We start from the raw sequence: 25268 nt of genomic DNA on the forward strand, positions 1-25268 counted from the left end.
CCCGATTTAATCTCGATATGAAGAATCGGGGACGTTGGAAACCGAAGGTAGGTGGGGAGGGTGGGTGTGACGGGGCAGATCCAAGCCTGCGCGGAGGTTAGAGAGGTCCCTCTTCCAGGGCGGCTAAGCTGTTCAGAAGCCGCGTTCCCCTGCAAGCAGGCAGGCAGCTAAGTTCGCCCGGCACCACGGAACCCTGGCGGGGCAGGAGCGTTGCGAAAGCGACGCAGCACGGGGCCGGCGTTAGGAGCTTTTTATCTCACAGATCACAGTACTCGCTGCCCCGCTTTCAACAACACCATCAAGATGCAGGGAAAGCGAAACGCCTCTGGTCCGGACGGAACCCGGCGTTTGCCAGGGTCGTGCCGAGCCGCGAGGCTGCGGGATTCCGACGCAGCTGTAGACCTTCCCACCAGACTACCCGCAGCTGGGGTGCTGTCGGCTGGGCAGAGGCTGGGAGACGGGCGCGGACCACGTTGCAGGTCCGCTCCCTATTGGTGCCTTCTCCAAACGGCCCCCGCCCACCTCGGCGCACTCCAGGTGCGGCTCAGCGCCCGCAGCCGCCGCGATGGGGCGGGGGCAACCCTCGGAGCCCGCCCCTGCGCGCAGAAGCTCGCTGGCTTGCAGCCCTCGGACCGCGTGGTGCCCGCGGAGCAGATCGGAGGAGTCCCAGAAAGGCTCCCAGCAAAAGTGTCAAAGAGGGGCTGCGGCTCGAAGAAAGCGCCAGGGTAAGACCGGCTGGACTCCCTCCCCGGGCACGCAGCTCTCCACTTTCCTGGTCTACACCGAGCTCCAGGACTTCGCTGGCGTCCTCGGCCCCTATCCCGCGCGCCATGGAAGCCGCTAACCTCTCGGCGGCCGCCCCCAGCGTGGCCCTTCCCTCGGGAGCCGGGACCTGCAGCGGTAGTCCAAGCCCGAGCGGGGTCGTCGAGTTGACCCCCGGTGGCGCCATGCCTCCTGGCCGAGAGGCATCCCTCTCAGTCTTCACTGTCCTGGTGGTGACTCTGCTGGTGCTGCTGATGGCGGCCACTTTCCTGTGGAACCTGCTGGTGCTGGTCACCATCCTGCGTGTCCGCGCCTTCCATCGCGTGCCACACAACTTGGTGGCCTCGACGGCCGTATCGGACGCACTGGTGGCGGCGCTGGTGATGCCTCTGAGCCTGGTGAGCGAGCTGTCAGCCGGGCGACGGTGGCGCCTGGGCCGGAGTCTGTGCCACGTGTGGATCTCCTTCGACGTGCTGTGCTGCACTGCCAGCATCTGGAACGTGGCGGCCATTGCCCTGGACCGCTACTGGACCATCACGCGCCACCTGCAGTACACGCTGCGCACCCGCCGCCGCGCCTCGGCGCTCATGATCGCGCTCACCTGGGCGCTTTCGGCGCTCATCGCCCTGGCGCCGCTTCTGTTTGGCTGGGGCGAGGTATACGACGCTCAGCTCCAACGCTGCCAGGTGAGCCAAGAACCCTCTTACGCCGTCTTCTCCACTTGCGGCGCCTTCTACCTGCCGCTCGGCGTGGTGTTATTTGTCTACTGGAAGATCTACAAGGCAGCCAAGTTTCGCTTCGGACACCGCCGCCGGCCGACGGTGCTGCCGTTGCCGACCACCAGACAGGTGAGGGGCCGGCTGCAGAATGGGGTTTTCGGGTACCGGGCCGCTGTGAGGAGGAGCAAGCTTGCACACTTGGGGTATGAGCAGAAAGGTTGAGAGCCAGCACACCTGGAATGCAAGAGGACTCAGCTGTCTGCGTTCCTGAAGGCGCGCTCAGAGGCTCCTCATCCGCACCTGTGGCGCACCAGCGCAGGGTTCTCCACCTGCAAACCCAATCGCTGCTGGGAAGAGTTTCACCCCCTGCGCACTAAGGCTGGGGTCTGAGCTGACCCAGCTGGGCTATGGCAGCAGGTGCAGCGGGTTTACCGGTGGTGGTGAGGGCGCCTCTGATCAGCTGCGTTCTTTGCTGTTTTTCTTATAATTGTCTTCGCGTGAGTCCTGAGCGCTCAGTGAGACCTCACAGGACTGCTGTGGGCTGAGCAGAAATTCCAGTGGCTCTTTGCCCCTATTTTCTGTATGCACTGGAGACCACCACAGGGAAATTGCATTCCCTGCTTCAACTGGCTGACTCTATGTGAAGGGGAAGTGAGGATAAACGATAACAACCCCAGGGTCACTTCCTTTCCTGTTGATTATCCCCAATCCAGCACTATCCTCTAGTCATTTTGGAGACAGAACCACAGGTTCAAATCCCAGCTGAGGACATAAGAGCAGATGCTTAATCTCTGTGAGCTCCCTTTCCTCGTCTTTGATTCCTACTTGATGGGCCCTGGGTGAGGGCTTCATGAGATGAATGAAGCACCTGGCATCTAGCCTGGCATGTGGTGGGTGGCAGAACAAACCAGAGAAAGGGTGTTTCCTGGCAGTCTAGACCAGGGGAAGTTGCCACTGAAATGTACTGAGAAACAGCATTTGACAGACTGTTTTGTTATTCTTGGTGAAGCTTTCTTCTCACCCCAGCAGTACAAATTTTCCCTTTTGGGAGTCTCAGGTGCTTCAAGTCAGAAGCTTCTAGTCTCAGAAGTAAGATTTATGACCCCTTCCCAAATATGAAACATGGACCAGGAAAGGAGGGTGCATAAAGGGGGAAGAAGAGACAGGGTGTTGCTTTGTTGCTAGTTTTAATTTTGGAAAATTATCTCAGACACCTAGACTATGATAAATACATGTGCTTTAAAAAGTTGTCTCTTCCATTACATGGCAGTGACATTTGGTACCTAGAGTAGGAATGTCAAGACTATAATTGGAAAGTGTTGGTATGGGAGAGCTTGATTCACAATTAATGATGTTCTTTGAAAGGTCCCTTGGAAATGCTTGCGGTGATTATAGCTTTTCTGATTGCTAAGATTGGACTATTATCTACATCAATCCTATGTGCACCCAGAGCAGTTGTAGTGAAATGGACACCAGAAAGATTTGCCAAGCCTGCTTGTAGTCTTCATTTTTGACAGAGCCCATTCAGGTAGGGAAGGTGTGACTTGACAGGAGCCTGGCCCATTTGGGGTGGCCACTGGTGAGGAGAAGGTTCTGGAAGGCAGGGCAGTGCTGTGATTTACCCAGTTGCTGGTGGTGGGATCCAGGACAAGCCCTTCTCCACTTTGGGTCTCAAGTTCTGTCTCTAATGCGGTGTTGGTCTAAATCATGTCTAAGAGCCTTGGATCGCAGAATGTTGAAACTGCAGCTGGGGAATTTGTTTCACAGCATCCTGTTTCTTTGACCTTTGCAAACCCTCACTCAAAACCTGACTGCTATTCCTGGCAAGCCCGCTGGCCACAGCACACTAAACAGAAATTTAAAATCATGGGCTACTTTCCTCCCACCTGCTTTTTGTCAGTGCTCCAGGGGACACAAGATGGGATGAATTTAGGTCCTGCAAAGTGTGCTGCTTTCCATGGGAGATGAGCATCTTTACAAAGCCAGAGGGCTGCTCTTGGCAAGGCAGCATACAGCCATCTTTTTCAGATTTCTGTCAAGGTCCTGATGCTAAAATATGTCCTAAAAGGGGCCTGCAATAACTCTTGGACAGTGATTAGTCCTTTTGAAACTAGAGAAGGAAAAACAATGCTTAGTAAATTGTCTTCTGCCCATCCCCTCCCCCATTCTCGATGGTTTTCACTCATCTATTGAATCCTCATTATCCAGAAAAGTTGGCATTTATAGTCTCTATTAGGATAAACAAAGGGGTGCTACAGCAATGTACAGCCACAAACCAATAAAAGTGTTTCATTCTCTCAAGTTCAGTGTGGGTCTTGAATCCCCCCTGGATAGCTCCCCTCCAAGGCAATAACTCATAGATTGAGGCTACTTGTTGTCTTTTGACTATGCCATCTTGAACATGTGGCTTAAAGAGTTGCAATGGGAACACAAGACATGTGTGGAGATAAACTAGCTTTTAGCAGTCTTACCCTGATGGGGCATGTGCCATTCTTCTCATAGTCCATTGGTCAGCTGTTGGCTGGGGATTGAAGGGGACCAGGTGACTACCTGATGAGCATGGTCTTTGCCATGCAGTCCTCATATTACGGATGAGAAAACCAAGGCACCATAAAGTTAGTTCATCCACAAACCACACTCACTGGGTGGAGCAGCTGAAATTTATCCCAGATCTAAACTTATTGGTTTTTTCATTACTTGTCATCACTCCAAACTACCTTCAAGAATCCGATTTTAGGGCTGTCCGGCTCACAAATGTTTCATCTACAGAAGAATGATGTGTTCAGATCCCAGTCAAAGTGGGTTCAAAGGATCCTAATCTCAAACTCTTCACATGTGGTATAGTGGGTAAGCCTCCACCTGCGACACTGGATATCAGTGTTTTGAGTCCCAGCTGTTCTACTTCCAATCCAGCTCCCTGCTAATATGCTTGGGAAGGCAGTGGAAGATGGCCCAAGTTCTTGAGTTCCTGCCACCCATGTGGGAGAGCAGGATGGAGTTCTTGGCTCCTGGCTGTTGCAGCAGTTTGGGGAGTAAATCAATGGAAGCAAGATCGCTCTATCACTCTGCCTTTGAAATAAATAATTAAAAAAAAATGAGCCCTCCTTTCTAGGAGATCTAAACACAGCTGAACACAAAGGCACTGCTAGCTTCTTGCACAAGACAAGTTAATCCAATCATATATACTTATATATCAAGACACTGAATACCACATACACAGTATAATGTGCTTCCCACACCTAAGCTACCCCATGGGCTATGATTATTTCCTACTGCTCTGTACACCTTATTAGTTAGCAAAGGAGAAAGCAGAATCAGATTATTTACTCACCTTTTAAAATACACCACCAATTCCCACCCCCTTCTCATTACTTGTTTGATTTCTGTGTACAATTGATTCCATCAGGCTCAGTAGGTGTACTACATAGAGCTATGATTCTTCTAGAGACTGATGGAAATGTTTCAATTTGTTAAAATTACAGCAAAATTAATAGAACAAATTTAGCCTTGATTATGTTAGCTTTTATATTAATATAACTTTAAATATCTTCTAAAGATTTATTTTAGGGGCCAATGCTGTGCCATAGTGATGCTGGCATCCCATATGGGTGGCAGCTCTAGTCCCAGCTGCTCCACTTCTGATCTAACTCTCTGCTATATCCTTGGAAAGCAGTAGAGGATGGCCCAAGTTCTTGGGTCCCTGTACCCACATGGGAGACCTGGAAGAAATCTTGGCTTTGGATTGGTGCAGCTCTGACCATTGCAGCCATCTGGGGAGTGAACCAGTGGATGAAAGATTCATTCTCATTCTCCCTCCCTCCCCCTCCCCCTCCCCCCCCTTCCTCCCCTTCTGCCTGTCTGTAATTCCACCTTTCAAATAGATAAATAAATCTTATTTATTTGAAAGAGTTCCAGAAAGAGAGGGAAAGACACAGAGAAAGAGGTCTTCCACCCACTAGTTCACTCCCCAAATGGCTGTAATGGCCAGGCCAAAGCCAGGAGCTTCTTCCAGGTCTCCCACCTGGGGCCAGGTGCCCAAGCACTGGGACTGTCCTCTGCTGCTTTTCCAAGAATATTAGCAGGGAGCTGCATTAGAAGTGGAGCAGCTGGGACCTGAACCACTAGGCTATGTGGGATGCCAGCCTCATAAGCAGTGGCTTTACCTGCAATGCCACAATGCCCACTCCCTAATTTTAAATATTTTTAATGGAGAAAGGGGGCCCATGAAATTCAGGATGTAGGCTTGGTTGATACTCTTGGCTTATTTACTCATTCAATAACTGGGTCCTTGGAGGTAGTGAGCATAGCAGTTAAGAGCATGAGATCTGGAAATAAGACTTGAGTTTTAATTTTTTTTTGTCATTTACAAGCACTTTAATCAAAGGCCTTTATTTAAGCCTGCATTTTTCTGTATGCAAAATGGAAATATTGCCATCTGTCACATAATGTTCTTGTGAAAAGTAAATGAGGCAATAAGGTGCTTGAAGTACTGAAAATAATAAACTGTAAATGATAGCTGCTATATTATTTTGATTTATTTTCTGTTCCTCTTATAAATTATAAATAAGAAAATTGTCTTATTCATCTCACTGCTCTTATTTGCCATCATAGGTGAAATGGTTATGTAGTGTTTGTGTAACAAATTACTCCAAAGTTTTGTGGCTTAAAGCAGCAAAAACTTAACTCACAGATTGTGTGTGTATCACACATTGGTAACAGGCTAACTTCATAGATTGGGCTTCAGGTCTCCAGTGGTATAGTCAAGATGTTGGGTGGGACTTCAGGTATTCAAAGGCTTGCCTGGGGCTGAGGAACCTGCTTCCAAGATGGCTCACTGGAGCCATCCAGTTAGCTATTGCAGGAGACCTCAGATCTATGTTGTAAGAATATCTCATGGCAAAAGACATCATGGAGGGAGCATGTGGAGGAAGAATGGTCACATCACAAGACAGAAAGCCAGAGAGTGGTTCAAGGAAGGGCGGGCTCTTTTATAACAGCCACCTCTGGAGAACTAACTGGGGTCCCATGGGAACTAATCAAACCCTTCTTGCGCATGTCTCCAATGACTTAACGACCTTCCACTAAGGGTGTCCCTCTGTGTCTCAATATCGCAACACCAAGGACCAAGCTTACAACACATGAGCCTCTGTGGCAAAGCACATCCAAACCATGGTAGATACGATTTGATGTTTTGATATAGACAAGAGGGCTTCAAAAAGTTCATGTTAAAATAGAGTTACAAGTTTAGGCAAGGGCTGGTGCTGTGGTATAAATAGGTTAATCCTTCACCTGCAGTGGCAGCATCCCATATGGGCACTGGTTTGAGTCCTGGCTGTTGTACTTCTGATCCAGCTCCCTGCTGATGTGCCTGGGAAGGCAATGGAAGGTGGTCCATGTGCTTGGGCCCCTACACACATGTAGGAGACCCAGAGGAAGCTCTTGGCTTTGGGTCAGCCCAGCTCCAGATTGTTGTGGCAATTTGGAGTGTGAACCAGGAGGTGGAAGACCTCTCTCTATCTGTAATTCTGCCTATTAAATAAATAAATCTTAAATAAAATTTGTGCACATTTATTTTTGAAACCCTCTCATTGTGTGTATACTTTGTGGAATGGCTTTTATCAGACTTGCTAACATGGCCATCATTTTATATATTATCTTTTTTATGGTGAGAACATTTAAAATCTGTCTGATCAGCAATTAAAAGATACACGACATTGTGACTGTGGTCACCTTGATGTGTAGCGGGTCTTTAGAAGTTATTTCTGCTGTCTAACTGGAATTTTGCCCTCGTGACCAACCCCTCCCTATCAGCCACCTCTAGTAATCACCATTCTACTCCTTACTTCAAAAAATTTAACTTCTTAAAATTCCACATATGAGATCACACTGTATTTGTCTTTCTATGCCTGGCTTATTTCACTTAACATGATGTCTTCCAGGTTCATTCATGTTGTTACAAATGGCAGGATTTCTTACATATAGAAGTCTACCAACAACAGATGCTGGCGAGGATGTGGGGAAAAAGGCACACTAACCCACTGTTGGTGGGAATGCAAACTGGTAAAGCCGCTATGGAAGTCAGTTTGGAAATTTCTCAGAAACCTGCATATAACCCTACAACATGACCCAGCCATCCCACTCCTTGGAATTTGCCAAAGGAAATTAAACTGGCAAATAAGAGTTGTCTGCACCTCAATGTTTTATTGCAGCTCAATTCACAATAGCTGAGACATGGAATCAACCTAAATGCCCATCAACAGTAGACTGGATAAAGAAATTATGGAATATGTTGTTAGTTGATTTCTGTATGTAAGTCATTCTAACCGGGGTAAAGTGAAACTTCATTATGGTTTTGATTTGCATTTCCCTAATAGCTAGTGATCCTGAACATTTTTTCATGTGTCTGTTGGCCATTTGGATTTCCTCTTTTGAAAAATGTCTATTGAGGTCCTTGGCCCATCTCTTAAGTGGGTTGTTTGTTTTTATGTTGTGGAGTTTCTTGATCTCTTTTCTAGATTCTAGTTATTAATCCTTTATCAGTTTCATAATTAGCAAATCTTTTCTTCCATTCTGTCGGTTTCCTCTTCACTTTCCTGACTGATTTACTGTGCAGAAGCTTCTCAATTTGATGTTATACCAATTGTTAATTCTGGCTTTGACTACCTATGCTTCTGGGGTCTTTTCCAAGAAGTCCTTGCCTGTGCCTATATTTTGCAGGGTTTCTCCAATGTCCTCCAATAATTTGATGGTGTCAGGTTGTAGATTTAGGTCTTTAATCCATGTTGAGTGGATTTTTGTGTAAGGTGTAAGGTAAGGGTCTTGCTTCATGCTTCTGCATGTGGAAATCCAGTTTTCCCAGCACCATGTGTTGAATAGACTGTCCTTACTCCAGGAATTGGTTTTAGATCCTTGATCAAATATAAGTTGGCTGTAGATGTTTGGGTTGATTTCTGGTGTTTCTATTCTGTTCCATTGGTCTATCCATCTGTTTCTGTACCAGTACCATGCTGTTTTGATTATAACTGCCCTGTAGTATGTCCTGAAATCTGGTATTGTGATGCCTCCAGCTTTGTTTTTGTTGTATAAGATTGCTTTAGCTATTCGAGGTCTCCTATGCCTCCATATGAATTTCAGCATCATTTTTTTTCAGATCTGAGAAGAATGTCTTTGGTATTTGGATATCAGGTTGAATCTATAAATTGCTTTTGGGAGAATGGACATTTTGATATTGATTCTTCCAACCAATGAACATGGAAGATTTCTCCATTTTTTGGTATCCTCTTCTATTTCTTTCTTTAAGGTTTTGTAATTCTCATCGTAGAGATCTTTAACGTCCTTGGTTAAGTTTATTCCAAGGTATTTGATTGTATACACAGACAATGCCATGGCTGAGAAAGAACTGCTAATATCAATCCCATTCACCATAGCTACAAAAACAAAGGCTATTGATTTTTGTGCATTGATTTTATATCCTGCTACTTTGCCAAACTCTTCTATGAGTTCCAATAGTCTCTTAGTAGAGTTCTATGGATCCCCTAAATAATCATATCATCTGCAAAGGGAGATAGTTTGAGTTCTTCCTTTCTACTTTGTATCCCTTTAATTTCTTTTTCTTGCCTAATGGCTCTGGCTAAAACTTCCAAAACTATATTGAATAGCAGTGGTGTGAGTTGGCATTCCTGTCTGGTACCAGATCTCAATGGAGATGCTTCCAGTCCTTCCCCATTCAATAGGATTCTCAGGCCATGGGTTTTTCATAAATTGCCTTGATTGTGTTGAGGAATGTTCCTTCTATACCCAATTTGCTAAGAGTTTTCATCATGAAAGGGTGTTGTATTTTATCAAATGCTTTCTCGGCATCTATTGAGATAATCAGATGGTTTTTCTTCTGCAGTTTGTTAATGTGGTGTATCACATTGATTGATTTGTGAACGTTGAACCATCCCTGCATACCAGGGATAAATCCCACTTGGTCTGGGTGGATGATCTTTCTGATGTGTTGTTTGATTCTATTGGCCAGAATTTTATTGAATTTTTGCATCTATGTTCATCAGGGAAATTGGTCTGTAATTCTCTTTCTCTTCTATATCTTTTTCAGGTTTAGCAAATAAGGTCATGCTGGCCTCATAGAAAGAATTTGGGAGGACTCCCTCTCTTGCAACTGTTCTGAATAGTTTAAGAAGAATCGGAGTTAGTTTTTTAAATATCTGGTAGAATTCATCAGTGAATCCATCTGGCCCTGGGCTTTTCTTTTTTGGGAGGCCTTTATTACTGATTCAATTTCTGACTTGGTTATGGGTCTGTTTAGATTTTCTATGTCTTCCTGGTTCAATTTAGGTAGGTTTTATGTGTTCAGGAATCTATCCATTTCTGATAGATTTCCCAATTTGCTGGCATAAAAGTCCTTGTAGTAATTTCTGATGATTCTTTTTATTTCTGTGGCGTCTGTTGTTACATTCCCTTTTTCATCTCTAATTTTTTTGATTTGGGTCTTTTCTTTTTTTGATCAGTTGGGCCAGTGGTATGTCAATTTTTAAAAACCAGCTCTTCGTTTTGCTGATCTTTCGTGATTTTTTTCGATTCAATTTTATTTCTTCTCTAATTTTAGTTATTTTTTTTTTATTTTTTGACAGGCAGAGTGGACAGTGAGAGAGACAGAGAGAAAGGTCTTCCTTTTGCCATTGGTTCACCCTCCAATGGCCGCCGCAGCCGGCGCGCTGCGGCTGGCGCAGCATGCTGATCCGATGGCAGGAGCCAGGTACTTATCCTGGTCTCCCATGCGGGTGCAGGGCCCAAGTACTTGGGCCGTCCTCCACTGCACTCCGTAATTCCCACTAGCTTTCGGTTTGGTTTTCTGTAGTTTTTCTAGATCCTTACAATTCATTGATCACTCACTTATTTGATGCCTTTTCAATTTCTTGATGGAGGCATCTATTGCTATAAACTTTCCTCTTAATACTGCTTTTGCTGTATCCCATAAGTTTGATATGTTGTGTTGTTATCATTTGCTTCCAGAAAGTTTTTGATTTCTCTTTTGGTTTCTTCTATGACCCACTGTTCATTCAGGAGCATGTTGTTTAGTCTACAAGTGTTTGCATATGCTCTAGGGATTCCTGAGTTGCTAGTATTCAGCTTCTTTCCATTGTGGTCTGAGAAGATGCATGGTATGATTCCAATTCTTTTGAATTTTCTGAGACTTGCTTTATGGCCTAGTATGTGGTCAACCCTAGAGAAAGTTCATTCATTGCTGAGAAGAATGTGTATTCTGCAACTGTATGATGAAAAGTTCTGTAGGTATCTGTTAGGTCCATTTGGTCTATAGTGTCAATTAAATCTGTTTCCTTGTTGATTTTCTGTCTGGTTGATTTGTCTATTCCTGAAAGTGGAGTATTGAAGTCCCCCAGTTCTATTGTACTGGAGTAAGTATCCCTTTAAATCCCTTAACATATCTTTTGAATAGCCCGGTGCCCTGTAATTAGGTGCATATACATTTTTTTTTGACAGGCAGAGTTAGGCAGCGAGAGAGAGAGAAAGGTCTTCCTTCCATTGGTTCACCCCCCAAATGGCTGCTATGGCCGGCATGCTGCACCAATCTGAAGCCAGGAGCCAGGTGCTTCCTCCTGGTCTCCCATGCGGGTGCAGGGCCCAAGCACTTGGGCCATCCTCCATTGCCTTCCCGGGCCACAGCAGAGAGCTGGACTGGAAGAGGAGCAACTGGGACAGAATCCTGTGCCCCAACCGGAATTAGAACCTGTGGTGCCAGCTCCACAGGCAGAGGATTAGCTAAGTGAGCTGCGGCACCATCCAGGTGCATATACATTTATAATAGTTACATCTTCCTGTTGAGTTGATCCCTTTTTCATTACATAGTGCCTCTCTTTGCCTCTTTTAACAGTTTTTGTGTTAAAGTCTACTTTGAATATAAGATGGCTATGCCAGCTCTTTTTTGATTTCTGTTAGCACGGAATATGTTTATACAACTTTTCACTTTCAGTCTGCATGCAACTTTGTTGGAAAGATGTGAGCAGCAAATAGATGGCTTTTGTGTTTTAATCCATTCAGCCATTCTATGTCTTTTAAGTGGAGAGTTGAGGCCATTTACAATCAATGTAACTATTGATAAGTAGTGACTTTGCCCTGCCATTTTTCCAAAGATATTTCTAATTTATACTTTGAGCTTCATGTGATCTTTCACTGAGAGATTTTCTTCCTTTACCTTCTTTTGTATTTATGACTGTTTCTGTGTATAACACATATTGAAGTATCTCTTGCAGAGATGGACAAGTGATGACAAATTCAATTTTTGTTGCTATGAAAGGTCTTTATTTCACCTTCATTCACAAATGAGAGCTTTGCAGGATATTATTTTGGGATGGCAGTTTTTTTTTTCTCTTAGTACTTGGGCCATGTCTCACCATTCCCTGCTAGCCTGCAGGGTTTCTGATGAGAAGTCAGCTGTGAGTCTAATTGGAGATACTCTGAGAGTAATCTGGCCTTTCCCTCTTGCACATTTTAGAATCTTTGTTTCACTGTGGTGAGTTTGATTACAATGTGTCATGGTGAGGATCTTTTCTGGTCATGTCTATTGGGAGTTCTGTGTGCTTCCTGTGCTTGGATGTTTCTCTTTCTCCAAACCTAGGAAGTTTTCTGCTAGTATTTCACTAAAAATATCTTCTAATCCTTCTTCCCTCTCCATGCCTTCAAGAAAATCTAGAACCTAAATGTTGGTTTTTTTTTAATAGTATCATGTAGATTCTCTATTTTTTTAGATTTCTAATTTCTTCTTGTCTTTGGTTTGACTGTGTACTCTCCTATGATCTGTCTTTTATTTATTTATTTATAGCAGACAGAGTTGGACAGTGAGAGAGAGAGAGAGACAAAGGTCTTCCTTTCCATTGGTTTACCCCCCAAATGGCCACTATGGCCGGCGTACTGCGCCGATCTGAAGTCAGGAGCCAGACACTTCCTCCTGATTTCCCATGCAGGTGCAGGGCCCAAGCACTTGGGCCATCCTCCACTGCCTTCCCAGGCCACAGCGGAGAGCTGGACTGGAAGAGGAGCAACTGGGACAGAATCTGGTGTCCCAACTGGGACTAGAACCCATGGTGCCGGTGCCGCAGGTGGAGGATTAGCCAAGTGAGCCACGGCACTGGCCACTCTGTCTTCTAAGTCTGATATTCTCTCTTCTGCCTCACTGATTCTGTTTTTAATACTCTCAACTACATTTTTATTCTAATGAATTCATTTCATTTTGATTTATCTTCAATATCTCAATTTCATGTTCTATTGAATTCATTTTGATTCCTCCTTAAGATTTCAATTTCATGAGAGATTTTCTTTCATGTCCTGCACTGATTTCAGTAGTTCATGCATTTTCTTTTGATTACTTCTCTGTAATCTTATCAGTTTTTTGAGTTCCATTGCTTGCATTTCTTCTATATCATTGTTTTCATATTCTTGTATTGAATGTTGTGTTCTTTTGGGAGTGTCATTTTGTCTTCCTTATTCTTGTTTGTTTGGATTGTTGCATTTGTTGTTCGGCATTTGTGGAGATTCTTGTTGATTTCTTTCGTTTTTCTGCTGTGGCGGCTTTTATCATTGTACTATGACTCTGTAGATAAGTGGACTGTTTTCAGTGAATCTCTAGAGGCTTGTAGTGGGTGTGGCCAGAGAGCTCTGTTCAGTTCTCTAGTGTTAAGGGTGTGCCTAAGGTGACACATCTAAACCTGCCTAAGGTTTGGCATGGTAAATCATCTCTCTCTCTCTTTTTAATCCAAAGGGAAGTAATTCTGCTCAGCTGAGTTCTTCTCCTCAATGGAGACCAGTGCCTGAGCGCTAGCCCCTGTGGGTATAATATTTGTCTGCTCTGTCCCAAGAACCACACAAAGGATCTGTGCAGTCCTCAGTGTAAGTTCACATTCCCTGCAATGTCTCTCACCGAGTAACCAGGACTGCTGGAGCTTGTGGCATCTCCTACTGAGACTACTCAAAGTCTCAGCCACACTGTGCATTCTCCCACACACCCTCAGTTCTAATTTTTTTCACAGTCTTGGGTCAGAAGCTTCACACATTCACAAGCTCCTAGCCCCCTGTTGGTTCTCCCACTGGAGTCAGGATTCTCTGCTTGGCTGGTTGCAGGGTGCAGACACGAGCTGGCGCAGCTGTTACATATGTCCAAAATGGTGCCTGCTCTATCAGCTTGTAAGGTGATCAGAAAGAGATACGTGTCCGCACTTTTTCTTTTCTCTAGTTAGGCTGGTGCATTTTCCCCCACGGGGCTTCAAGCCTTGTTCCCTCTAGACTCCTCCTGCTGCTTTTTCCCTGGTGTCTTGGGCTGCTGCAGTCTTGTCTCGTCTCACCTCACTTTCCAGTGCTGGTGCGTAGGCTCTCAGCTATTTGAGTCCAGAGCCTTGGGCACCCGTGCCCTCCATGTAGGTCCACCGTGTCCTCTAATTTTGGAAGAATTTCCTCTGCCATTTTTTCCCTAACTTCCCTGAGACTACACTATCTCCACTTTTTTTTTTCACTATTTTCTCCTGGACTAGGTCAGTAAGCTCCTCCCTATTCTACCATCTTGGAACTGTCCCTGTACTTTTTTTGTTTTATTTATTTCTTTTCTAATTTTAATCATTTCATTTCTACTGCTAATGTTGGGTTTGGTTTACTGTTGCTTTTTTAGGTTCCTGATGCATTGATAGCTCATTTATTTGGTGCTTTTACAATTTCTTGATGTAGGCACCAATTGCTGTAATCTTTCCTCTTAACACCGTTTGCTATATCCTGCAAGTTCTTGACATTTTTTATTGTCATATTCATTTGTTTCCAGAAATTTTGATTTATCTTTTGATTTCTTCTATGACCCACTTTACATTCAAGAGTATTTGGTTCAGTCTCCATGTGTTTGCATATGTTCTAGAGATTCTATAGTTGTTGATTTCCAGCTACATTCCATTGTGTTCAGGGAAGATGCATGATATGATTTTGGTTTTTTTGAATTTTATGGGACTTGCTTTATGGACTAGCATGTGGACAACCCTAGAGAAATGTCCATGCACTGGTGAGAGAAATGTCTATTCTGCAATTATAGAATGAAAAGTTCTGGGGATAACTGTTAAGTCCTTTTGGTCTATAGAGTTTATTAACTGTTGTTACCTTGCTGATTTTCTATCTGGTTGATCTGTCCTTTGCTGAAAGTGGAGTAGTGAAGTCTCCCATGACTATTGTATTTAATTCTATTTCTCCCTTTAGATCCCTTAACATTTTTTAATTTAATTTAAAGATTTATTTATTTATTTGAAAGAGTTACACAGAGAGAGGAGAGGCAGAGAGAGGTCTTCCATCTACTGGTTCACCCCCCAGATGGCCACAACGGCCGGAGCTGCACTGATCTGAAGCCAGAAGTCAGGAGCTTCTTCCGGGTCTCCCATGTGGGTGCCGGGGCCCAACGACTTGGGCCATTTTCTACTGCTTCCCCAGGCCAAACCAGAGAGATGGATTGGAAGTGGAGAAGCCAGAACTTGAACTGGCACCCATATGGGATGCAGCACTGCAGGCCAGTGTGTTAACTTGCTGTGCCACAGCACTGGCCCCTTAACATTTCTTTTAGTTATTACAGTCACATCTTCCTCTTGAATTTGTCCTTTAATCATTCCATAATGCCCTTCTTTGTCTCATTTAACAGTTTTTGTGTTAAAGTCTATTTTTTCTGATATTAGGATGGCTACATCAGCTCTTTTTTCATTTCTGTGGCATGGAATATCTTTTACCATCCTTTCACTTTTGGTCTGTGTGTATCTTTATTTGTGAGATATGTTTCTTATAGGCAGCAAATAGATTTTTTTTCCATTCAGCCAATCTGTATCTGTTAACTGGAGAGCTGAGGCCATTTACCTTCAAAGTGACTATTGATAAGTTGTGACTTGGCCCTGCCATTTCCCCATAAATATTCCTTTTTTTATTTTGGATTTCCTTTGTTCTCCGAGATTTTCTGCATTTGCCTTCTTTCATAGTGATGACCATGTTCTGTGTTTCTGTGTGTAGAATATCCTTAACCGTCTTTTCTAAGGCTGGACAAAATCTTATTTTTTCTGTTTGTAATGGAGAATCTTTCTTTTGCCTTACTTCATAAATGAGAACTCTGCAGGGTACAGTAAGCTGGGTTGACATGCATGTCATACAGATTTCTTTTGTTTGTGGATTTGCTTCTGATTACTTCTAAGTAATCCGATGCTCAATATTTTCTGTTTCTAGCATTTATTTAGTCTTTTCATTTTCACATTCTAGTATTGAAGTATTGTGTTCCTTTGGGGGCATCATGTTGTCTTCCTTACTCTTGTTTCTTGAATTGCTGCATGTATTTTTAGTTTTTTTTTTTTTTTTGAGATACTGGTTGGTTTGTTTTTATTTTCCCTATGATAGCTTTTTTCTTTGGACTATGCCCTCTGATTTTTGGGGTCTTTCCTCTGCCACAATCTCCCTAACTTTTCCCTGAGAGTGTACTCTCCACGTGTTTATTTTTTTAAAGATTTATCTATTTACTTGAAAAAGTTACAGAGAAAGGTAGAGACAGAGATCATTCAACTGCTGGTTCACTCCCCCAAATGGCTGCAATGGCTGGAGCTAAGCTGATCTGAAGTCAGGAGCCAGGAGCTTCCTCAGGGTCTCCCACGTGGGCCCAGGGGTCCAAAGACTTGGGCCATCTTCCATTGCTTTCCCAGGCCATAGCAGAGAGCTGGATTGGAAGTGGAGCAACCAGGACATGAACCAGCAGCCACATGGGATGCCAGCAGTGCAGGCAGTGGCTTTATCTGCTATGCCACAGCGCCGGCCCTTCAGTTGTGATTTATGTCATGGTAGTACATAAGAACTTAGAAAAATCATACTGTTTAACTGTATTTTGTTACACTGAAGGGAAAAGTATATTTTCTTCATGTCTAGCAGTTCTCTGCATTGATTTTTCACGGGAAAATTTCCTGATGTTATTTGCTGGGTTTCTTTTGTGCAAGAGAAGCAGCTGTGAAAATTCTCTGCTCTAGGTTGTCAGACGAGCTAGACTTGTGTTTTTGCTTTCTCTTCACAATGCCTTCAAGAAATAACATACAGATCTTAGTTATCTCAATAAACTGGGCAGAGAGAATGAGAGCCCTGGGTTCCAAGTCCTAACCTGGACATTCCATTCATAATCCAGATTACTTCAGCTGTTCTTGGGAAGCTGTCAGTGTTCTCCATGCTTGCAAAGAACTTGCAGGTTTTGAACAACCACTGGTATTGTAGGGGCTTGATATCAGCCTTGTAAGGAATCGCTACATCCTAGAGGTCTGATGTTGGGAGATCACCATGTCAGCTGGTAGGCTCCACAAGTGATTAGAGCCATCTTCCTTCTTTATGATTTCTTTTCAATTTCTTCTTATTAAGCCAGTTATCTGGCAGAATTACATGATTATAAACATTTGTAGATTCTATAGAATATGGAGTGTTTTTAAATTTTATTTGTTTTTTTTTAAAGATTTATTTATTTATTTGAAAGTCAGAATTAGAAGAGACAGAGAAGTCTTCCATCTGATGGTTCACTCCTCAATTGGCCGCAATGGCTGGAGCTGCGCTGATCCGAAGCCAGGAGCCAGGAGCTTCCTACAAGTCTCCCATGTGGGTGCAGGGGCCCAAGGACTTGTGCCATTTTCTTCTGCTATCCAAGGCCATAGCAGAGAGCTGGATCTGAAGAGGAGCAGCCGGGACTAGAACCAGCACCCATATAGGATGCTGGCGTTTCAGGCCAGGGCATTAACCTGCTGCGCCACAACATCAGCCCTTTAATTTTATTTTTAGAGGACAGAAGAGTTGGAGACCATGAAGCTGTGATTTATGCAGGTCCTACTCTGTAATACTGTCTCACTATAATACCCACAGTATTACAATATGGTTAATAATTTTCCTAGAGGGGTAGAAATTGATGCTGAGCCCCTCGCCCCATTATCTTTGATGTTTACTTTGTCAAGTACCAATGTCTATTCCTTCGCTTGCAGTTCTTCTGTAAAGATCTAATTATTAATTTGGGGGAGTGACACAGGTTAAGAAACCCTGAATCTTTTTTTTTTAACAGGCAGAGTTAGACAATGAGAGACAGAGAGAAAGGTCTTCCTTCCATTGGTTCACCCCCCAAATGGCTGCTATGGCTGGCGCTCTGCACCAATCCGAAGCCAGGAGCCAGGTGCTTCCTCCTGGTCTCCCATGTGGGTGCAGGGCCCAAGCACTTGGGCCATCGTCCACTGCCTTCCCGGGCCACAGCAGAGAGCTGGCCTGGAAGAGGAGCAACTGGGACAGATTCCGGCAACCCAACCGGGACTAGAATCCAGGGTGCTGGTGCCGCAGGCGGAGGATTAGCCAAGTGAACCGCGGATCTGGCCCTAGAAACCCTGAATCTTAAACACTCAGATTGTCCCATGTTTAACATATGAATGCTGGCCCCTATTCAGTGAGCTGTGAAGGAACTCATGCAGTGATGGAAGAAAGTAATACTCAGTCTGCACTTAGACACAAAGACTGTACCACATCCTTGCCATTCTAAAGGAAGCATACTGGCCCCTATCTGGAAGCAATCAAAAGAAACCCATGTGCACAGTGGACCAACCCGAGGCCCCACATGAGCTGATCATGCACTTCTCACTGCCCATCTCCAACCTTGAATTACAATACTCACTGCATCTAATATCTTGGAAGTCTGGGAATTTAGCATTAGCTGCCCTATGCTTTGCATAAATAAATTAATTTTTTCCACCACCCCAGTATCAGTGATGGGCTTGCTGCATGTCAGGTAAGCAGACCCAGTTTTGGGTTCTGTAGCAACTCCACTCAGTTTTGCAGTGTTCAGGAACAAAATGGGAACTCATACTGGAATAGCAGTTAATCCTTAATTTTCTTTGAAACTTGGTTTTGTCATTCCCCCCATTTTTTTTGTAGTATAAATGAATATGATAATGTATAGATCTGTTAGTGGAGATGGCTGGAAGGAGAGGTTCTTGTTCCCACAGACTTTCAAACATGAAGCAGTAGTGATACGCAAGGTAGCAAGCTTTAATGGGGTAGGGCTTCTGTCAAAATGGATGGGCACCTCTCTAGACAGATATGAGAGAATGCCCAGTTATTCAGTCCGGGATAAGCAAGGTAACAAAGTTTAATTGAGAGAATACTTCTGGCATCTCAACAAATAACAGTGTAGTTTGCATTTGGGAAGTGGTTTATAAGGATTTGGGGTCTAGGTCTTCTTGTCATTTCTACTTCCTTTCCATCCCAACTCTCTCCACCTGGACAAAAGGTTTGCTAGCTGTGAAACAGGTGAGATTCTCCCCAAGATTTTTATTTTTTAAAAAAGATTATTTATTTGAAAGATGGAGTTACAGATAGGCAGAGGCAGAGAGAGAGAGAACCTTCCATCCTCTGGTTCACTCCCCAAATAGCTGCAATGGCCAGAGCTATGCTGATCTGAAGCCAGGACCTTCTTTGGGGTGTCTCATGCTGGTGCAGGGGCCCAAAGACTTGACCCACCTTATATTACTTTCTCAGGGCATAGCAGAGAGCTGGATCAGAAGTGGAGCAGCTGGGTCTAGAACTAGTGCCCATATGGCACTTGCAGGCGACGGCTTTACCTGCTATGCCAAAGTGCTGGCCACCAAGATTTTTATTACCCAGTGTTATCAGACTGGGCAGAGAGGATTCTCCTGGGGGTGCTTTCCTTGAAGGAAATGCTGGGACCACCTATAAAGTTATTGGAGTATGGATAGGACTTTTTAAATGTAAAATACTGGGCTGCTTCCAATTCATGCTTCATTTCTTTTTACAGGTGTTTTGTTTTCCTTAGGCCCCTTTAACACAGATAGGATAACTTCTCTCTGCCTACCTAACAATTCCATGTAGCCAAGAACTAGACAAGTGTCTAGGTCAAGATATAGAAAGGGCCTGAGACTTTATACTGTTTGCAACCTAACAAGGCACCCTGCCACAGTTTTCTGGATGTTGGCAGAAGACCCAAGACTCTTGGATTGGAGTCCAAGGATGTTATTACAGAGTCAGCTTCATATTTGCATCAGTTCCCCTTTGCCTTGGTTTCCTTTCCCCCAGTGGGTGTAGTATGGAATGATTGATGGATTGGCATCACAGCAAAGAAACCTCAAGATTAAAGAGTAGGGACAGCGCTGCAGCTCAATAGGCTAATCCTCTGCCTTGCAGCGCTGGCACACCGGATTCTAGTCCCGGTCGGGGCACCGCATTCTGTCCCGGTTGCCCCTCTTCCAGGCCAGCTCTCTGCTGTGGCCAGGGAGTGCAGTGGAGGATGGCCCAAGTCCTTGGGCCCTGCACCCCATGGGAGACCAGGAGAAGCACCTGGCTCCTGCCTTCGGATCAGCGCGGTGCGCCGGCCATAGCACGCCGGCCGCGACGGCCATTGGAGGATGAACCAACGGCAAAGGAAGACCTTTCTCTCTCTCTCTCACTGTCCACTCTGCCTGTCAAAAAAAATAAGATTAAAGAGTAATGGAGTTGACATTGTGGCACAGCAAGTTATATTGCTTTGTACAATGAAAGCATCCCATGTGGATGTCAGTTTGAGTCCCAGGTGCCCTACTTCCAATCCAACTCCCTGAGGATGTACCTGGGAAATCTCCTGGTCATTAAGGGAGTGAACCAGTCAATGAAAGATATTCTCTCTCTCCCTCCCTCTCCACATCCCCCTCTCCTTCTCCTTCCCTTCCCACTCTCACTCCCACTGCCTACCCTCTCTCCTTCCCTCCCTCCCTATCCTTTCCTCTTTGTCTCTGCTTTTCAAATAAAAATGAATCTTTTAAAGAGAAAGCAGAAAATCAATAAAAAATCATTTTTAAAATAAAGAATGAAAATATTTTTTTCTAATGTTACACAGTAAATAAACCTCTAGACTTATTTTGCTGTTTTATAACATGTTACATATTATGAAAGAAGCCTGAATCTTGTACATTGGGTGAAAGTAAAGGAGTTATCTTTTGCACTGTAAGACGCTGTCTCTATCATACCAGGCTATACAAGCATCCTTGTAAAGCTAATTTAGAACAAAGGCTGTCATTGTCAGCAAAATGTGCTGGAATATAAGAGAATAATCTCCAAACATTTGTTTATCCAGTAAATATTTGTATACCCTGTATTACATTAGGTGCTAAGGATTCTTTAGTGGATAGGACACTTAAGGTCCTTGTCTTCCTAGAGTGTTGGTCATTACAGGATTCTATTAAAATTTTTTGACAAGAAACCTTTTAATGAGTATAAATTTCATAATTAAACTTTAAGAATACAGTGATTCTTCCCAGCATACTTGCCCTCCCACATGCCCTCCCACCCACCTCCTCCTCCCTCTACAATTCCCAGTCCTATTCTCCATTAAGATTCATTTTGAGTTAACAGAGACCAACTCTATACTAAGTAAGGATTTTAACAATTTCATGCATATATATATATATATACACACACACACACACACAGAACAAGTTTTAAAGTTATTTCTCATAATACTACTCATTGAGGACAGAAGTCCTCCATGGGAAGTAAGTGCACAGTGATTCTTGTTAATTTAACAAATTAACACTCTTATGTATGACCTCAGAATCACCTGAGGCTCTTGACATAAACTGCCAAGGCTATGGAAACCTTTTGAATCCACAATTGCTGTCAGTATATAGAAAAGGCCATAAGAAAAGTGGAAGTTCTCTTCTCCCTTCAGAGAAAAGTATATCCTTCTTTGATGGCCACTTCTATCCACTAGGGTCTCTCTCACAGAGATCTTTAATGTAGGACAACTTTTTTGCCACAGTGACTTGACTTTTAATACCTAAAAGCTCTCGTGGGCTCTTCAGCCAGACCAGAATGCCATAAGGCTGATTCTGAGATCAGAGTGCTATTTTAAGTGTTTATCATTCTATGAGTCTGCTGTGTGGACTGCTTCTCATGTTGGAACATTTGCTCCTTTTTAAATCTATTATTAGCAGACATTTGATATTATTTAGGCCGGCACTGTGGCTCAATAGACTAATCCTCCGCCTGCGGCGCTGGCACCCCGGGTTCTAGTCCCAGTCGGGGTGCGGAATTCTGTCACAGTTGTCCCTCTTCCAGGCCAGCTCTCTGCTGTGGCCCAGGAGTGCGGTGGAGGATGGCCCAAGTGCTTAGGCCCTGCACCTGCATGGGAGACCAGGAAGAGGCGCCTGGCACCTGCCTTGGGATCAGTGCGGTGTGCCGGCCACAGAGCACTGGCCGCGGTGGCCATTGGAGGGTGAACCAATGGCAAGGAAAGATCTTTCTCTGTCTCTCTCTCTCTCACTGTCTCTCTCTCTCACTGTCCATTCTGCCTGTCAAAAAAATTATTTATATGGTTCCTTTAACACTTAATCCTATCAATATGATCACTTTAACAATATGGTCATATTAACACTTTCTTTTTTATTTTTTTTTTGACAGGCAGAGTGAACAGTGAGAGAGACAGAAAGGTCTTCCTTTTCCATTGGTTCACCCTCCAGTGGCTGCTCCGGCGGCAGGCTGCAGCCAGTGCACTGAGCCGATCTGAATCCAGGAGCAAGGTGCTTCTCATTGTCTCCCATGCGGGTGCAGGGCCCAAGAACTTGGGCCATCCTCCACTGCACTCCCAGACCACAGCAGAGAGCTGGCCTGGAAGAGGGGCAGCTGGGACAGAATCCCGCACCCTCACCGGGACTAGATCCCGGGGTGCCTGTGACACAAGTGGAGGATTAGCCTAGTGAACCACGACGCTGGCCAGACATTAACACTTAAGATTGCAATTTTACCACCCAGCAATGAATTTGGGGTCCCATGGCAAGTTTCTAAGCTGTACCCTTAGAAGTAAGTCCATAGGAATGTATGCAGAACAATACAGCTTTACAGTTACAAACTTCCTCTTCCCTCTCTTATTCCTACTCTTATTTTTCACTGAGATTTATTTTCAATTGACTTCATACACATATGATTAACCCTATGTTAACAGCTCAACAAATAGTATGAAGAGGAGAGAGAAAAACTGTTGCAGTGAAGACAAGGACTGTTCAAGTCATTGCTTCTCAAAGTGTCAATTTCACATCTACAGATTTCCTTTTAGGTTTCTATTCTCACAGATCAGGGATAACATACGGTATTTGTCCCTTTGGGACTGGTTATTTCATTAAGCATGTTTTCCAGATTCATTCATTTTGTTGCAAATGATCGGATTTCATTTTTTACTACTGTGTAGTATTCCATAGAATACATACCCCATAATTTTTTAACCAGTCTTTGGTTAACGAGAATTTAGGTTGATTCCATGTCTTAGCTATTGCAAATTGAGCTGCAATAAACATTGGTGTGCATATAACTCTTTTATTTACTAATTTCATTTCTCTTGGGTAAATTCCCAGGATTGAGATGGATGGGTTATATGGTAGGGTTATATTCAGATTTCGGAGGTATTTCCATAGTGTCTTCCATAATGGCTGTACCAATTTACAGTCCCACCAACAGTGGAGTAAGGTACCTTTCCCCCTACATCCTCACCAGCATTTGCTGTTGATTTCTGTGTGAAAGCCATTCTAACAAGAGTGAGGTGCAACCTCATTGTGGTTTTGATTTGCATTTCCCTGAAGGCTAGTGATCCTGAACATCTTTTTCACATGTCTGTTGGCCATTTGGATTTCCGCTTTTGAAAAATGTCTGTTTAAGTGCTTTTCCCATTTCTTATCTGGGTTGTTTATTTTGTTGTTCTTGAGTTTTGTGATCTATTTATATATTCTAGTCATTAATCCTTTATCAGTTTCATAGTTTAAAAATAATTTCTACCAGTATGTCGGTTGCCTCTTATCTTTCCTGAGTGTTTATTTTGCAGTACAGAAGCTCCTCAATTTGATGTAATCCCATTTGTGATTTTTGGTTTTGACTGCCTGTGCCACTGGGATCTTTTCCAAAAACTCTTTGCCTGTGCCAATATCTTGCAGGGTTCCCCCAATGTTCTCTAATAATTTGTTTGTATCAGGTCATAGATTTAGGTCTTTAATCCATTTTGAATGGATTTTTGTGTAAGGTGTAAGGTAGGGATCCTGCTTTATACTTTGCATGTGGAGATCCAGTTTTCCCCACACCATTTGTTGGAGAGACTCTCCTTGCTCCAGGGATTGGTTTTAGCTCCTTGGTAAAATTTAAGTTGGTTTTAGATGCTTAGATTGATTTCTGGCATTTATATTCTGTTTCATTTGTGTCTCCATCTGTTTTTATACCACTACCAGGCTGTTTTGAGTATGACTGCCTTGTACTATGTTTTGAAATCCGGTATTGTGATGCCTTCGGGTTTGTTTTTGTGGTATAAGATTGCTTTAGCTATTCGAGGTCTCCTGTGCCTCCATATGAATTTCAGTATCATTTTTTCTATATCTAAAATTTGATATTTTGATTGGGATTCCACTGAACCTGTAAATTGCTTTTGAAAGAATGGGCACTTTCTTTCTCTGAAGGGAGGAGAGAACCTCCACTTTGACTATGACCTTGTCTAAACAAGATAAGAGTCGGAGAACTCAAGGGGCTTCCATAGCCTTGGAAACTCATGACTGGTGCATAGGGAGATTACTGATGCCATAAACAGGAGTGTCAATTGGTAAAGTCAACAACAGGAGTCACTGTGCACTTACTCCTCATGTAGGATCTCTGTCCTTAATGTGCTGTACATTGAGGCTTAATGCTATAACGAGTACTCAAACAGTATATTTCACTTTGTGTTTCTATGGGGGTGCAAACGATTGAAATCTTTACTTAATGTACACTAAACTGATCTTCTAAAAAAAAAAAAAAAAGAAATTATCAATTCCCAACTTGACTCTCACTGGGATTAAACATGACAATAGGTCTGATCTGATTTCATCATCATTTAAAAAAAATCATCTATTATTTTTCACTTTATGTTTCTGTGTGGGAGCAAACTGTTGAAATACTTGCTTAAGGTATACTAAGCTGATCTTCTGTATATTAAGATAATCGAAAATGAATCTTGATGTGAATGGAAGGGGAGAGGGAGTGGGAAAGGGGAGGGTTGTGGGTGGGAGGGACGGTATGGGGGGGGGGGAAGCCATTGTAACCCATGAGTCGTACTTTGGAAATTTATATTCATTAAATAAAAGATAAAAAAAAAAAAGAATGGGCGCTTTGATACTGATTCTTCCAATCCATGAACCTGGAAGAATTTTCCATTTTTTATATCATCTATTTCTTTCTTTAATGTTCTATAATTCTCATCGTAGAGATATTTGAAATCCTTGGTTAAATTTATTCCAAGTTGTATTTTTTTGGTAGCTATTGTGAATGGTACTAATCTTAGAAGTTCTTTCTCAGCTATGGCATTGTTTGTGTATACAAAGGCTGTTGATTTTTGTGTAGTTATTTTATATCTTGTTACTTTGCCAAAGTCTTTTTTGAGTTCCAATAGTCTCTTGGTGGAGTCCTTTGGATTCCCTATATATAGAATCATGTCATCTCCAAAAAGGGATAGGTTGACTTCCTCTTTCCCAATTTGTATCCCTTTGATTTCTTTTAGCCAGAACCATTAGGCAAGAAAAACCTTCAGGACTATATTGAATATCAATTGTGAAAGTGTGAATCCTTGTCTGGTTCCAGATCTCAATGGGAATGCTTTCAACTTTTCTCCATTCAATATGATGCTGGCCATGGGTTTGTCATAAATTGCCTTGATTGTGTTGAGTAATTTTCCTTCTATACTCCATTTGCTTAGAGTTGCTTAAAATC

General features: G+C 43.5%; 1 protein-coding gene across 1 annotated transcript in view; it reads left to right on the top strand.

Annotated features, from left to right (window-relative positions):
• The first annotated feature begins 830 nt into the window (after positions 1-830).
• HTR5BP (5-hydroxytryptamine (serotonin) receptor 5B) overlaps positions 831-25268 on the top strand; it is a 75765-nt gene continuing 51327 nt past the window's right edge. Inside the window, exon 1 of the mRNA NM_001171479.1 lies at positions 831-1610. Coding sequence (NP_001164950.1) covers positions 831-1610 — 780 coding nt within the window. The remainder of the gene's footprint in view (positions 1611-25268) is intronic.

Source organism: Oryctolagus cuniculus, chromosome 3 (assembly GCF_964237555.1).
Source record: "Oryctolagus cuniculus chromosome 3, mOryCun1.1, whole genome shotgun sequence".
Taxonomy (NCBI): Eukaryota; Metazoa; Chordata; class Mammalia; order Lagomorpha; family Leporidae; genus Oryctolagus; species Oryctolagus cuniculus.